This window comes from Heloderma suspectum, chromosome 9 (genome assembly GCF_057233095.1).
Source record: "Heloderma suspectum isolate Gila_16-S chromosome 9, 16-S_ref, whole genome shotgun sequence".
Classification (NCBI taxonomy): domain Eukaryota; kingdom Metazoa; phylum Chordata; class Lepidosauria; order Squamata; family Helodermatidae; genus Heloderma; species Heloderma suspectum.
Window position 1 is genome coordinate 38023099 of NC_139466.1, and position 15840 is coordinate 38038938.

Genomic DNA, 15840 nt, shown 5'->3' on the forward strand with positions numbered 1-15840 from the left:
GAAGCTTAATCCAGACAAGACAGAGGTGCCCCTGGTCAAAAGGTAGATCAGGGAATAGGGATTCAGCTTGTGCTGGATGGGGTTACACTCCCCCTGTAGACACAGGTTCACAACTTGGGTGTACTTCTGGATTCAGCCCTGAGCCTGGATGCCCAGGTTTCAGCGGTGGCCATGAGTGCATTTGCAAAGTTAAAGCTAGTGTGCCAGCTGCGTCCATTCTTTGAGATGTCTGACTTGGCCACAGTAACACATGCCTTAGTTACATCCTGTTTGGATTACTGTAATGTGCTCTATGTGGGACTGCCTCTGAAGAGTGCTCGGAAACTTCAGCTGGTTCAAAGAGCTGCTGCCAGACCATTGTCTGGGGCTGGCTACATGGAGCATTCAACTCCCCTGCTAAAACAGCTTCACTGGCTCCCAGTCTGTTTCCAGGCACAATTCAAAGTGCTGGTCATGTCCTATAAAGACTTATGCGGCTCGGGTCCAGTTATCTGAAGGACTGTATTCTCCCCTATGAGCCTGCACGTGCCCTGAGATCTTCAGGGGAGGCCCATCTCATGGTCCCACCGCCATCACAGGCTTGTCTGGTGGGAATGCAGGAGAGGGCCTTCTCGGTGGCTGCCCCAAGGCTCTGGAACTCCTTTCTCAGGGAGGCAAGAGTGGCACCCCCCTTGGTATGCTTTTTCAGGCAGGTAAAAACTTTATTGTTCCAGCGGGCCTTTGGGGATAGCAAGTCTGGACCTGTGAGAATATGATGGATGGATACTATGGTTTATATTTCTTGTTGTCTTTAAAATTTTGATACTTTACACAATTTTAATATTACTGATGATTTAATTATATTTTTTAACTTTTGTATATTTCTATTTATAGGTTTTAACTGTACAAGTTTTTAATGCTGTAAAGCTGCCTTGAGTCCCAGTATTGGGGAAAAGGTGGGATACAACAACAACAACAACAACCACCTTAGTATGACTGGGAATGTCAACATCTGGAAAATCAGATTCACTCCCTCTACCGTTTTTATGGTAACCATAAATTAAATAGTCTCCCCACTGAATATTATGAGTTTAAAAATAAATATAGAAGTGTTATTGCTAAAAAGAAAATTGTGGCACCTCCTTAAGATAAACTCCAGCACCTTGTCTTTTTCCTCAAGCATCCTCTGTCTATGCGGATGCCCCCTCATTGGTCAATTACCTCTTACCTGACAGCTGTGATCACCCTGATAAAATAGCATAAAACCTGGCCTAAGGACTTTATGATTTCTCCCTATTTGTTCAGCATGAGAGGCTCCTTTCAATGCCTACGAGAATCTGGAGTCTCTTTCACTTGCTCTGCTAGCTCATTCAACAGAGACTCATATAGACCTGTACTCTCATAAACCATTTAAATGTCTCTTTATTGTTCTTAGGGATGTGTGTTCACCCAGACTGTCCAAACTTCAGCTCGCCACTCATCTCTCATCAATTCACGCTCACAGGTGCAATCTCTGTTCGTTCTGAGGGTATGGGAAAATTGTGCAAAATGAACAGGATAGAAAGTGAAAGCTGCACACACAAACGATCTCAGATTTTCTGCAAATTTCCACATAGACTAAAGCGTGAAATTGCACAATTTTAAAACTGCGCAATTGTGAACTGCTTGCTGGATAAAAAATTGTGTATGTTTTGAACTTGGACGTGCTTGACAATTTGCAAACATTTTCGGAGAACAAGTTCTCCTACTTGCACTGTGTTTGGAGTTGTGAATACATCCTGCTCATACACTTTGCAAGCAGAAACGGATTCTTGTACATCCCCAATTACTGTGCATACTCACTACTTTCCTTGCTTTCCTATTTTACTCTCCCTTTAGTAAACTTTACTTAATTGGACATTTGGGCTGGATCAGATTCTTAATTATGCCTTCAAGGAAGGAAGGATCCCACATGCTGATTAGACTGTGTGGGTTATACCCAAAGGCTTAAGGTTTGGATGGATGGGAAAACTGGGAACTCAGCTGGCTGTTTCCCAACTCCTGAATAAACGTCCTGTGAGTCGGGCGGAAACTCACCCACCTCCAACTTGGGTTAATCAGAAGTGAGTGGTGACAAGAAGGAAGTAATCTTATTTATTTTACGATTTTGAAGGCACATTCAAGCCCTCCCATGGCATCATGCAACAAAAAACAGTACAAAACAAATCCCATAAAAAGCAATCAATAAATATTCAAGAAAAATTCTATAAAACAGATATCACCAATAAAACCTGCAGGCCATAGACTGTGGAAAAGCTACCAGAAATGGGTGGGCTTTCAGAGCCTTCCTGAAGACCAACAAAGAAGGGGCCTGATGAACCCATGATGGTCCAGTGCACTACTACAGGGTTGGTGCTGGAACACTGAACTTAGTGGGACTTAATTCTAGGTGGACATTGTAAGATTGTACTGCTAGTCTGCATCCAACCCAGTCTGGTTTAGAGTCCTACATGCTGTGCTCGCTTACAACACAGCCTTCATCTCCCCATACTTTTCCTTGGTCTTTCAAACTATATAGTTGGTGGATTTGCTGCACTTAGTTTACAGTAATTGAATGCAGAAATTGCTGTCCTCTCAGAGGAGATCCTTGAGCCAAACATTATATTCCTAAGCAAAATACTGCTAATTCTGCAACTAGTGAATGTATTCCGCTGTATTCCTCTGCTATTTATAATCCCTTTTTTGTTGTTAAAGCCAAGAAAGGTTAAACAGTTGGACAAATACTTGTTTGCATTCAAATGTTGGGCATTTTTCCATGCAATAAATGCCCAGTTGTTACAGGAGATCCAGATGTCTTCCCTCAAGGAAGTGCTTCTGTGTTCAGGGAAATGGCATCTTTCAGCACTTAAAATGATTGGAAAAGGCATTTTTCCCCCAGAGCTGGCTCAAGGTATTTTGTTACCTAGGTGAGGCGGGGGGGAAACTACCAGACACACACACATCAATGTTGTCATATACAGTCTGGAGGTGGTAGAAGCAAGCAGTGCTGAAGAACAGATTTTAAAAGTGTATATTACCTGCTAAAGCATCCCTTTCCTCACTGCTTCTGCAAAATACAGTATTAAATATTTACTTCTATCCACCACCACTCACCCCATTCAAATACTGTTTCAACAATAAACTGGATGCTCTGCAACTAGAGATGTATGAGAAATTTGTTTCAGTTCATTTTTGATCAGGATTATCCAGTTCACACTCTCTGGACTGTACATGGACTTTGATCATGGATGCAATCTGCAGTCAAAGCTTGCAGTGTAGTTTGTGGACCAAAATAAAAATGTGTACTGTAAGGATTTTCTTGGGCCTTGCAATTCACATTTGAGTAAAATATGGGGAGGGGGTTAAAGCTAATGGGCAACAGGGCAAGTAGGGGAATAAGATCCACCGTATTAAAAGCATGCTAGATGCTGATGCTGATAAGAGATTTTTGATAACCTTCCAACCTTATCAACTGCGTCTTCCTTATAAGGAAACTGGGTAAAAAGTAAGGGGCCATAGATAAGAACACGTTGTGGTTTGGGATTCCCCTGTCTGGAAATAAAGGGAAGAAAAAAGGAGCTGTTGACCACATAATATATCCACCACCCCCTCGTTATGGTCAGATCACTTCTTGGTTTCACAACCCCTCTGCAGGGGTGGAGGACCCATTAAGACGGTCCGCCCCAGGTGTCTTATGGATCCGAATGGATTCCTGAATGCGCTTGGGGATTCTCTGGAGCACGCCAACAGCCACTTGGTTGAGACCCTGGTGGGTGGCTGGAATGCCGCTATCTCTGGGGCATTAGATCGGGTGGCTCCGAAATGCCCTCTCCCCCGAACAGGGCTCAGACTGCACCATGATTCAAACCGCAGTTATGAGCTCTGAAACAGGAGGTGAGACGGCTTGAGTGCTGGTGGTGGAAGTCTCGCTCCAAAGACGATCAGACACAGACTAGAGCTGTATCTTCAGCCTATCATGTGGCAGTGAAGGCAGCAAAAAAAGAATATTATGCTGCCTCTATCGCGTCCGCAGAGTGCTGTCCCAGGAGGCTGTTCCAAGTGGTCCAGAGCCTGGTCGGTCCAGTGGCTCCGGAACCACTGAAGCATTCTAAGGCCTCCTGTGAGGCCTTGGCAAGGCACTTTGCAGATAAAATTGATTGGATTAGGAGTGTTATTCTGTGTGCTGTGGATACAGTTAGTGAGCAAGAGGCAGTCTGTGGCAAACCAGTTTTGTGGGATCAGTTCCAGCTTCTTCCTTCTGATGAAGTGGACAAGGTGTTTTCATCTGTAAGGCCAACCACCTGCTTACTTGATCCTTGCCCATCTTAGCTCATTATGGGCTGCAGAGAGAGGCTGGGTGAGGGGATCACCCACTGGGTGAGCGGTGGTGAACGTCTCCCTTGAGGAGGGAGTGATGCCATCAGCCCTCAAGGAGGCAGTGATAAGACCACTCTTAAAGAAGCTCTCCTTGGATCCCCAGGTTCTGAACAACTTTCACCCAGTCTCGAATCTGCCAATTTGGGGCAAGGTGATTGAGTGGGTGGTGGCGATGCAGTTGAAGGCACACTTAGAAGAAGCCGATTATCTAGATCCATTTCAGTCGGGCTTCAGGCCTGGGCATGGGACAGAAACGACCTTGGTTGCTTTGGTGGATGATATGAGGAGGGCTCTGGATAGGGGCGAATGCTCCTTCCTTGTTCTCCTTGACCTCACCGTGGCTTTTGATACCGTTGACCACGGTATCCTCCTGGACTGCCTGGAGGGGTTGGGCATTGGAGACACCATATTGCAGTGGTTCCGGTCCTTCCTCTCCGGCAGGTACCAGAGGGTAGCACTGGGAGAGGAGGTTTCGGACCCGTGGCCACTCACTTGTGGGGTGCCACAGGGTTCCATCCTCTCCCCGATGCTATTTAACATCTATGTGAAGCCGCTGGGGGCTATCATGAGGAGGTTTGGGGTGTGGTGTCATCAATATGCAGATGACACGCAGCTCTGCCTCTCGTTCAAATCTTCACCAAGGTTGGCCATATAATAATCCCTGTCCAAATGTCTGGAGACGGAGTGGCTGGATGGGGAGGAATAAGCTGAAGCTGAACCCTGACAAGACTGAGGTACTTTTGGTGGGAGACAAGAGGAGGTTGGGAGATGTTAGCCTGTTGTTGAATGGGGTAGGGCTACCCTGGAAAGGCCCGGTCCGCAGCCTGGGGGCCCCAGCTGTCCATGGAGGCTCAGGTGTCAGCAGTAAGCCGGACAGTGCTGTACCAACTCTATCTGATACAGCGGCTGCGCCCCTATCTTCCCAACCATCTGCTGCCATCGGTAGTACATGCCCTGGTCTCCTCCCGTCTAGACTACTGTAATGCGCTCTATGTGGGTTACCCTTGAAGACGGTTTGGAAGCTGCAGCTGGCACAGAATGCAGCGACTCGCCTGATTAAAGGCAGCCACTGGCGAGATCACATCACTCCAGTGCTGAAGGAGTTGCACTAGTTACCAGTTGTTCTCTGGGCCAAATTCAAGGTGTTGGTTTTGACCTTTAAAACCCCATATAGTTCCGGCCCAGCCTATCTTAAGGAGTGCCTCCAGCAACACCAGACAGGCCGCTTAACAAGATCAGCCTCGGATGGCCTTCTCTCTATCCCATCACCCCGGACAGCTAGACTGGTGGGGATGAGGGAGAGGGCCTTCTCTGTGGTGGCCCCTACTCTGTGGAACTCCCTCCCTAGGGAACTCCGCCATGCCCCCTCTTTAATGAGCTTCCACCGTGCATTAAAAACATGGTTGTTCAGACAGGCATTTGGGGTGGGTTCGGGTATTTTTAGAAAAATGATGTTTTTACTGTGGAATTTTATTGTTTTAAACTGTTTTATTATATATTCTGTACATCACCCAGAGTGGCTGGGTGACCAGCCAGATGGGCAATTAAATGAATGAATGAATGAATGAATGAATGAATGGAGGCCTTAGACCTGTGTTACAGTAAACAAGAGTTAGGAGGGAATATTTGGGAAATGTGTCATGAGATGGGACATATAGAATGACATGGACCAGTAGTTGTTAAGATTTTGGAATATGTATTAGAGGGGAGGACATCAACTTTGAGAGGGTATATAATGGGGTACATGGAAGAGATCTCAGTCTTTTTTCTTTACTCTGGGCTGAGCCTGCTACACTGTGGTCTATGTTATATGCCATGGTTGAAGCCAGGGTTCAGAGTGGGAGAGAGTCCCTTTACTATTCATGTTAAAGTAGCTCCTTGTGAGTATGTCTTATCTTTGCTTTGTTGCTGCGTGGAAGGTTTGTATGCTTGTTAAACTTTTCTTTATCTTTCTTTAATAAATGCATTTAGCTTATGTCATTGTTTTAATCCTTATTTATAGAATTTAAGTAAATCTGGGTGAATGTGAACACTCTGGTCTCAGTTTCCAAAGGAACCATGCCTACCACATCAGGTACCACATCAGGGCCTAGGTACCCAATACCAGGGATGCCGAAATTTTAGCCTCCAGTTTTTTCCTTACAGTACGACAGCATGCATACATTTGAAAAATACACATGAAAAACTGTGAACTTTTTAAAAATGTGCGCAGACATGCTTTAATCAAAGGGAGAAGAATGCGTACATTTCAAATATGTGCACAATTCATGTGTCCATTTGGAAAAATACACCTGAAAATATACATGGATTTTCATATGAAAAGGAGTTAAAGCAAAGCTCACCATTGGACATAGACTTGAGTCGGAACAAGCTTTGAGATGAATTCAGAGAACTTTGGTGAGCTTGGGTTTGGCAGATTTGTACATCCCTATCTGCCACCAAGGTGTGATTCTTCCAAGAAAAGGGTGCATTAAAAACAAAAAAGGGACCATGAAACCTGGGAAGGGTTGCCACTTTGCATTGGGTCTGCTTCTGTGCCAATAGTCTGGCACACACAAATGCAGTAGGTGAAGGTTTTCCTTCCATGTATGTCCAGGGCTGGCCCTATCATGAGGAAGAGTGAGGTGGTCACCTCAGGTGGCAGATACTGGGTGGTGTGGAGGAGGCAGCAGTGGCAGCCCCCTGGCTGTTTCCCTTTCTTGGAGGACAGAGCTACATATTCTAGGCAACCTGCCCTGCATATTCTAAGCCAGGAGTGGGCAGAAGGTAGATCTCCAGATGTTTTGGACTTCAACTCTCAGCATTCCTGGCTATTGGCCATGATGGCAGCGGCTTCTAGGAGTTGAAGTCCAAAACGAATGGAGATCCACATTCTGCCCTGCAGCTTATGTTCTAAGCTAGACAGCTGCCCTCAACTGAGGCTGAGGATGGTGTCACATCACCAGTGTTGAAGTAAAGATTCAACAGCCAGTTTAGTTTGCTTCTCACTAGGGGAGCTGGTGTCTCCAATGTCAGTGGGGGTCTGGGTTTCAGTCAGAACCAGTCAGAACTCTAAAGGAGCTCTCTGAGGGGCTGAACCTATTTTGGGGATAGGGTTCAGTGCCAGGCTCAGAACCTTGGAGAGCTCCTTTAGAGTTCTGACTGGTTCTGACTGAAACCCAAAGCAGATTCACAGCCCCACTGATGTTAGAGCCACCAGCTTCCACTGCTCCTGAGGTGGGATGGGGAGCATCTTCCCTTCACCTCAGGCAGCAAAATGTTTGGGGCCACCCTGCTACCTGTCCCAGAAAGTGCCCTGGGGGCAAATTGAGCTTGCTACATTCTTGCTCCATCCTTGAGACAGATGGCACTTTACTGAAATACGTGGAAGTGAACTCCATGGATGGGTCCCCCTCTCGTCTGCCGAGGCCTCAGTGGAGGCCCCGCCCCTTCACTGAAGCCCTGCCCCTCAGAGAAGGGCAGTGGGGAGAAGCAAACCGGCTCCATGGAGGGGGGGTGTTTTCCATAGGCTCAGCTTGCCCCTTGCATTTCAGTCTAGGGGAAGGACCTCCAAAGCAGGTCTGAAGCTCCAGGCACATTTGCTTATGGGCTGTGAATCTTTCAGAAGCTGCTGAAGATATTCTCATTTAGACTTCATTGTGCCTGCGGCTAGATTGAAGCTGGTCAGGGACAGACAATTAATCTTCCTTCAGTTTGATAATATAATATTTCTCCTCTGTGTGTGTGTGTGTGTGAGTGCATGTATGTGCGTGTGTATGTGTGTGTATTATATAATGTTTGGGGGGCTGCCCAAAGGCTTCCAAATGAGGTAGGTTACAGACTTTTCCTATTCCAGTGTTCCTCTACCTAAGCCTTTGAGGTAGGGATGTCAGAGAATTCCGTGACGGATCTCGGTGAGGCCGAATGCCAGTGCATTCGCCCCCCCAAAATCCATCGCAGAACGGCCTCCCCCCCTGCCCCCCGCAGATCTCCCCTGGGACAAGACTTACCTGGGCGGATGTTCCAGACGGCGGCGGCTCCAACGGTGGCTTCGGCGGTGGCGGCGGCAGCTGGTCTTCCGACCGGCTGCCGCTGCCACCATTTGCAGTCTGGTCTTTTTTTTCCCCCATAGACATGATAGGCTACGTAAAGACTTATGTAGCCTATCACGTCTGGGTTTTAAAAAAAAACGCGTGCGCCAATGCAAAAAAATTTCCGTTCATTATTTTTCGCCGTCTTAGTCTACGTCAATATTTATGTAGACTAAGACGAAGAAAAGAAAGGGGAACGCAAATAGCGCCTTTTGCGTACGTGTTTTTGTTGTTGTTGTTTTTTACCCAGAGCCCTCCATGGCCAGAAATCCAGCTGCGGACGGCCCTGGCCTGGGCCTGGCCGGCTGCTCCGCGGAGCTGCCGGGGAGCACAGCCGGCCGTTGAGGATTCTGGGGGGGAGGACCGGATCACCTCCCCCTCATCAAGGATTCCGGGGGGAGGGACGGAACACCTCCCCCCCCCATGAACAGAATCCGCAAAAAGGTAAGTCACTTTCATACATCCCTACTTTGAGGTTGCACTCTTCAAGGCATGCTTACTTGGGAGTAAGTCCCATTGAAATTAATGGGGCTTGCCTCTGAGCAAACATGTATGAGATGCAGTCGATAGTCTTCTTCCTATTTCTCCTTGCTCCTCCCATTTACTTATTTTTTTATAGATACGTCAACATACACGTACATAGCAGTATAGAAAGAACAGGTTTGACAGGTCCCTGCCCCATGGGACTTACAATATGATAACAGGTACAGAAAAAATAGAGCAAGGGGAGGGAGAGGTGAACCAAGGAAGGATATGTGATTATTTCAAATACATCTTGCTTTATTGCAATAGGGCATTGGGGTTAGGGGTTCTTCCAATCCCTTCCAGGATCTATCTTTGTTTTTTGTGGCTACAAAAAGCCTTCATTCCTGCATGGCCAGACATGCCAGAAGGTTTTCCAGCCTCATTCTTTTGTCAAACTGAAAGCAAGGAACCTTTCCAACCACCGTGCCACCCTCACAATGCCACATGTCCTCCCAGGTCATAGTACAGCAACCTACAAAAAAGCCCACAGTCCCTTAGCAAAGCTCAGTTTCCTTTGGGCACTCCAAGTTAAGTATGCATTGCATTTGTGTCTATTCCAATCCTCCTATGAGGTTACCGTAAGCATCACAAATCATGGGGGAGGCCCAGAATGTTGAGAAGAAGGAGAAAAAACGGTGATCTGGAGCGTGGTGTCCTACCATTCCTGCAGAAGTGTGTAGCACCCTCTCCTCATTCCTGTTACCCCACCTGGGTTCCAGCTTCACTCGCATTCCTGTTGCTGTGTGTGACGTCCTACTGTACCTGTTGTGATTCTCATTGTTGTCTATTTGTCCTGTCATTGCTGTTCCTTTCTGCTGCACCCATCTTTATTCCTGCTGTTTCTTGTGTTGTGCTGTTTGGCCTGTTTGAATGTGGCATTCTCCTGTGTGTCTGTGAATGTTTGCATGCAAAGTGCTATGTCTTGTGGTGGCTTCTGACTGGGTGAAGGCTCATATGACTGAATGCTCTTCCATATTCTTGAAAACTCTTCTCCTGGACACCTAGTTTTCTGTGTGCTAGAAGCATGCAGCCTTCTCTTCCAATATCTTATTTTTCTCCACTCATCCATGGAGTTCCATGTCTAAGCCGAGTCTTTCTTTTCTTTGCAGGTTCAGTTTCAAGGCTGACAGAAGATGACAATGGCAGTGACACCCGTCCTGACTCAACAATAGGCCCATGGATCAGTAGTACTCATTTTAACCTCTGTTTGGGCTGCACCACTTCAGACTGCAGGTAGAGGCACATGACTGACTGGTCCTCCATTAATTTTTTTAAGCCAGTTCTCTCTAGGCTAGAACTTTTATAATAAAATAAGTGGTACAACTCAGAAAGAGATGGACTGATTCAATGACATCTATGCCACACAAGGCAATCTCTCTTTCCACTGGATCCTTGTCAGCCCAAGCTGAAGGAATGGCCCACTCATCTCTTGACCTGACAGTGCAGACTTAGCTGGTTGACTGAATTGGAGCCAAGAAGGATTTTTTTCTTCTTGACTTCAAATTGGCACTGGGGGAAAACAGGTTTTTACTAGGGCTGTGCACTGCTTCAGTCCGAAGCCTGAATAACAAGGTGAAGCAGGCTGATTCAGAGGTGCCTCGGCATGATATGAGGCAGCTCAGAGCAGCACCAAGGCATCCCAAGGTGAAGTGGCTCCTATATGAGGTGCCTCAGTCCACCTCGGTGATTCGGAGCTCTTCTGATGCATTCTGAGCAGCCCAGACAGCCTGGCACCAAATGAATCAACTTGCAAGAGATTAGGAAGGAGGAGGAGGAGGGAGGGAGCTTTGGCAAATGGCAACTCCAGTTGCCAAATTAGGCCTGAACGTAACCCAGGAGTCTCCAAACAGTGACAGGGGGGAATACCGGAGTGGAGAGATCATCCTGCTTGCTTGCCTCCATTTCCTCATGTGAGGGGTGCATGCTGGCTAGGCGGCAGTTTTGTTGTTAGAGAGAGACTGGAGGGAGATCCTGTGTGTGCACTTTTGTGTGTCCTTCTTTATTCGCAATCTGAATTCAATTATTCCCTTTCTTTCTTTTGTAGATTCTTTATTTACAAAACCAAACATTTAGTACTGAGTTTGAGTTTCTTCCCTGTTCTTTGTTTCACCCAACCCCACACTTCTGTAACAGGTTTTTACCTTTCATTCTTCTTGTCTGCCGCCACTGCAAGGGGAAACAGCCAGGGCAAAACACCCCCCGCAGTCTGCTCCTGCACTCAAGGAGGCAGCACCAATCGGTCTTGCTCAGGGAAGAGACCCCCACATCCCAGCAAGCAGCAGGGGCAAGGAGAAGGCTGGTAGTGCTGCCAGAACTCCTGCAAGCTCTCCATCTCTCACTCCCAAGAGGCTTAGGCGGGCCACCATGGAGGAGATGGGGTGGGGGAAGTATAGGTTCACAAGGTGGAGGTTTCCAGTGCCTGATCAGGTCACCAACTGCATATATAAATATAAACTGGATAATGATCTGCACTTTGCTACACTCAGTTCTTTCAGTTCACTTGCATCATTGCTTGAATTAAAAACTGTCTGAAATTTAGCAGGTGTGGTGTGGCATGCATACATACATGTATGTGTGTGTGTGTGTATAATATTCATTTCGTGTGTGCTAAAACAAACAAAAAAGCACATTACTACAAAAACAAACTACCCTGCCAGCCTGCCTGCCTGTAATGTGTGTACGCTGAATTCAGCCAAAGAGAGCCTGAGGTCACTGACTGTGATTCAGAATAAGAAGTACTAGGGGAAAGGGGCTGTTTGCACTTCAACAAAACCTACAGCAGAGATTAGGGATAGTGACCTCCTCTGCTTCAACACACTGAACTACTCTGATTATCATCCCTTCTGAGTTTGGTTTGAGTCCCTGAGAACAGCACATTTCACCTGTGCCTAGCACAAAAACTACTGGGCCAAACTGTCTGATGTTTGGCAGGTGGGATCCCCTCTGGGGGGCAGGGGGAGAGTTTCCCAAATGTCATGCACTTCTGTGCAAGCAGTGAAAAGGGATAGCTCTTTGCGCTGAGAGTTTTTGTTGAAGAAATCAAATTCTACCTGCACCGAGTGACTGAGCACAAAAACTACTGGGTCAAATTGCCGGAAATTTGGCAGGTGGGCACCCCTCCATGGGGGCTGAGAGTTCCCCAAATGTCATGGATGTATCATGAAAACTGAAAAGGTACGGCTGTTTGTGTTTTCCCATGCAAGTCAATAGGAAAACGCCCAAAACGAGTGATTTCGAAATCTGAATCTCACTTCGGATTCAGATTTGAGTTGAAGTGGATGGAGTCTGAATCAGTCCAAAGTGAAAAAGGGCCACTTTGGAAGGTCTGAATCAGCATCCGAAGCAAAGCGGGGGGGGCGGGAGGTCTGTGCACAGCCTTAGTTTTTGCCCTTTGCACTACCTTCCCCTTGGGTTGCTGCACCTTGGCTTGTAGCTCAAGATGAGTTCAACTGTGGGAGTTTTAGGGGCTACCTTCCGTATGGTAGCTTGAAGGGTAGTCTTTATCATCCTAGTTTATGGAAGTTTAATAAAGTTCTGATAGCTTAAATTGCACACTGTTGTCTTTTTTTTCTGGGGCTGTTGTCTTGCTTGTTTTCCTGGGTTTGCGGGAAGTCATTTTTGTAGTCCATGCTTAAGATGCCAGCCTTAGTGGAAGCTAACACTGATTGAAAGAACTGGAATTCATCTGGGATTCTAGCTTGCTATCCCAAGTATACTTAGGGTGCAATCCTATGGCCTCTAGGCAGCGGCTAGATGGCCATAGGATAGGTCGGTTCCCGAGGACTGGCCTCGGAGCCCACGCTCCGAGATTGGTTCCCAGATAACCGACCTCAACCCCCTCCCGCGCCACCTCATAGGCAGCGTGGATCAGCCCTGCACTCCATGCTCGGAAGAGCAGCACGGAGTGGGGGAAATGGGGCGTTCCCAGGGGCGGTGGGGCGGGGGAGGTCGGAAGTGCACACACATCCTATGTGTGGTCTGGCTGGCCTTTCCCGCGCTCCAAGGTCCTGCGGCTAGACAGCCGAAATCGGCTGTGTAGCCATGAAAGCAGGGTGGTGGGAGTGGGGAGGAGATCCACTTTTCACCATTCCTCCCACCCTGCACTAGATAGGCTGTTGCCCACAGGCTCAAAGGTGACCGTCGATCCATATGGGATTGCTCCCTCCTTTGGAAGAAAGTTCCATTGAATAGAGGAGATATTACTTCTAAAGAAACATGCACAGAAAGGGTAAATGGGTCCCACTGATATCAACAGGAACTGGGTTACAATTGTAACTTGAGAACCTCAACCTTACTGGGCAGAGGTAAAAGTCAATTTAAAAGCTAAAACAGATTAAAAGGCCTGGAAAAATCGAAAGGTCTTTGCCTCACCCAGAAAAGACATCAAGATAGGCATGAGATGAGCCTCTCTGGGACAGTGTTCTATAATCAGTGTGGTGTGTATGTGTGTGTGTGTGTGTATATACACACACACACACACACACACACACACACACATATATATATATATATATATATATATATATAGTAAATACATATATATATACTCTCTCTCTCTCTCTCTCTCTCTTTCACCTTGGAACCTGCCTTTTAAACATTGATAGGGGGTTGCTGCAGCTCAGAACCTCAGAATAGGATCACACATCACACTGGACCCAAGGCAGAAGCTTCCCTTTGTTTTCCAAAACTTTGGATGACAAACCCCTTTGACTATAAAGGGAAAGTAAATGAACACCTGTATATAACTACCATAACATGCTCTTTGTGGGGCTGCCTCTGAAAACTGGAAACTTCAGCTGGTCCAGCTGACCTATGTAGTCTGCTGTCCAGGTACTAACTGTTTTCAGAGTATGTGGGAACAGATCCTCGCCCTGAGGAGCTTACAATCTGAAATTCCACAGAGGGGAAACAATGGTCTTGAACAAGAAAAGCAACAGACTAATTATTCATTCAAACAACAACACTTTTTTTTCTTGGTGAAAAAAAGAAAATATTCCCTGCCCATCTCAGCCTATCACAAAAGCAGCCAAGGAACTAGGGTGGTCACTTACACAACATCAAAAAAGGGCCATAGATTTGCATTACATTTGCCCACGCTAATTTATATGTATGGAACCCACTTCTGGAAATAATTACTATAATTTAAACAGAAATACAATACATCTCACCATAGTGGGGAGACAGTGACCAGGTGACCTGGGTGCCTTGCTCAATCTGCTGTCCAGCTGCTAACTGTTGATGGATAACCTCTAGGCCCCTGTTTTCTCTTTTTATGGTTCTTCATTTTGAAGCCAGACTTGGACTGGGAAGCCCTTGAAACACAGGATGCCTTCAAATGGAGGACTGTCCTCTGTAAAGTAGGACACATGGCCACCCTAAGCAGAACCTCCATTGTGCAAACTTTGCATATTCCAAACTCCCCATCTGCCAAGTTCTCACTCTGTCCCTTGTTACAACCCATGTAAGCAGAATCCTCCACGCATCCCAATGTTTGAGTATAATAAATATCTCAGATACTGCCCCATTCCAATCTAGATAAAGAAAATCACACCTAGGGAGGTATGTTCAGGTTGTGTTCAATCCACTCTGTCAGTCTTTTGCAGATTGCAAGTCGTCTTTTGTTCTGTCGTCCACTTATTGATGGAATCGGATTTTTAAAGCGGAATTTCATTCTACTTGCGCTAATCTGCAGTAGCATTGATGCACACTCATGCAAATTCACAGTAACTAATGAGCATTACCGCAGTTGTGCAAGTGCACAAGTGTACATTAGCGCTAATGCACACTTGCGCTAATGTGAATTAGTGCAGATCCCCTCACCCCCCAGTGAAAAACTGGTCCACAAGTCCGCAGAATCTGTGTGACTCAGTAAAAGCCAGTCCACTGTGGATTCTGCAGGTTGGATTCATAGAAATCCAAACTCATTTGAATCCATTATGGATTTCTCCGATATCCCCAGTCAAACCATACAGCATTCACTTTCATCCTTGACATACCTGTTTCTCCCCACTTGGCTTCCTGTAATTCAGAAGTAGCTCCACGGCCCCCACCACTTCTTTCCGTATTGCATACAAGAGAGCATCGCCCACGTAGATGCTGTGGCTGAGGAGCAGCTCCATAATCTCCAGGTTCTCGTTCTCTATGGCTATTAAAAGGGCACTGCGTCCAAGAGGGTCCATGCAGTTAATGTTGATGTTGTAGTAGATCTCGGCCTCCTCTAAGGAATGCTTCACACTGGCATAGTCCCCTTTCTCCACAGCAATGAGGTAGGCCTTCTCCTCCAACGACAGCTCTGCTTCTGCCCGCACAATTTGCAACGGGATCCGGTCTCGGTAGGGTGAGTAGTTCACCTTTTTGTAGTACAGCTGAGCCATTGTTCATAGCGACTGGGTAGCCTGTTTGGAAATGAGAGAACGCAGCTCTTTAAGAGGGAGCTCCAAAATTCCTTACTTGGGGAAGTTCTTGTGTGGGATGTTCTGTATGCATGTGCCCATAATGAAGGATTATCCCTTTTTGTGGGGTGGGGAGGGAATGTTTCCCATATGTTCTCCATGTCGTCGTCATCGTCATCATCATCATCAATTACATTTCTATCCCGCCCCATAGCTGAAGCTCTCTGGGCAGTTTACAGAAGTTAAAACATTAAAATACAATATAAAAAGTTTAGAAGCCATTTACATAAAAGCACATGGACAATATACACAAACAACATATAACTAAAAACAACTTTGAACTGTCAGTCATAACTAAAGACACATCCAGAAACTCATCATGTGCTGACCAATGCCTGGGAAAAGAGAGAGGTCTTAACCTGGTGCCGGAAAGATAATAACGTTGGTGCCAGGCGGACCTCATTAGGGAGCTCATTCCA

General features: G+C 46.5%; 1 protein-coding gene across 1 annotated transcript in view; it reads right to left on the reverse strand.

The window, feature by feature from the left end:
• Window positions 1-15343, reverse strand: part of TRPC5 (transient receptor potential cation channel subfamily C member 5) — a 220095-nt gene extending 204752 nt beyond the window's left edge. Inside the window, exon 1 of the mRNA XM_084813356.1 lies at window positions 14966-15343. Coding sequence (XP_084669482.1) covers window positions 14966-15343 — 378 coding nt within the window. The remainder of the gene's footprint in view (window positions 1-14965) is intronic.
• Between the last annotated feature and the right edge of the window lie 497 nt (window positions 15344-15840).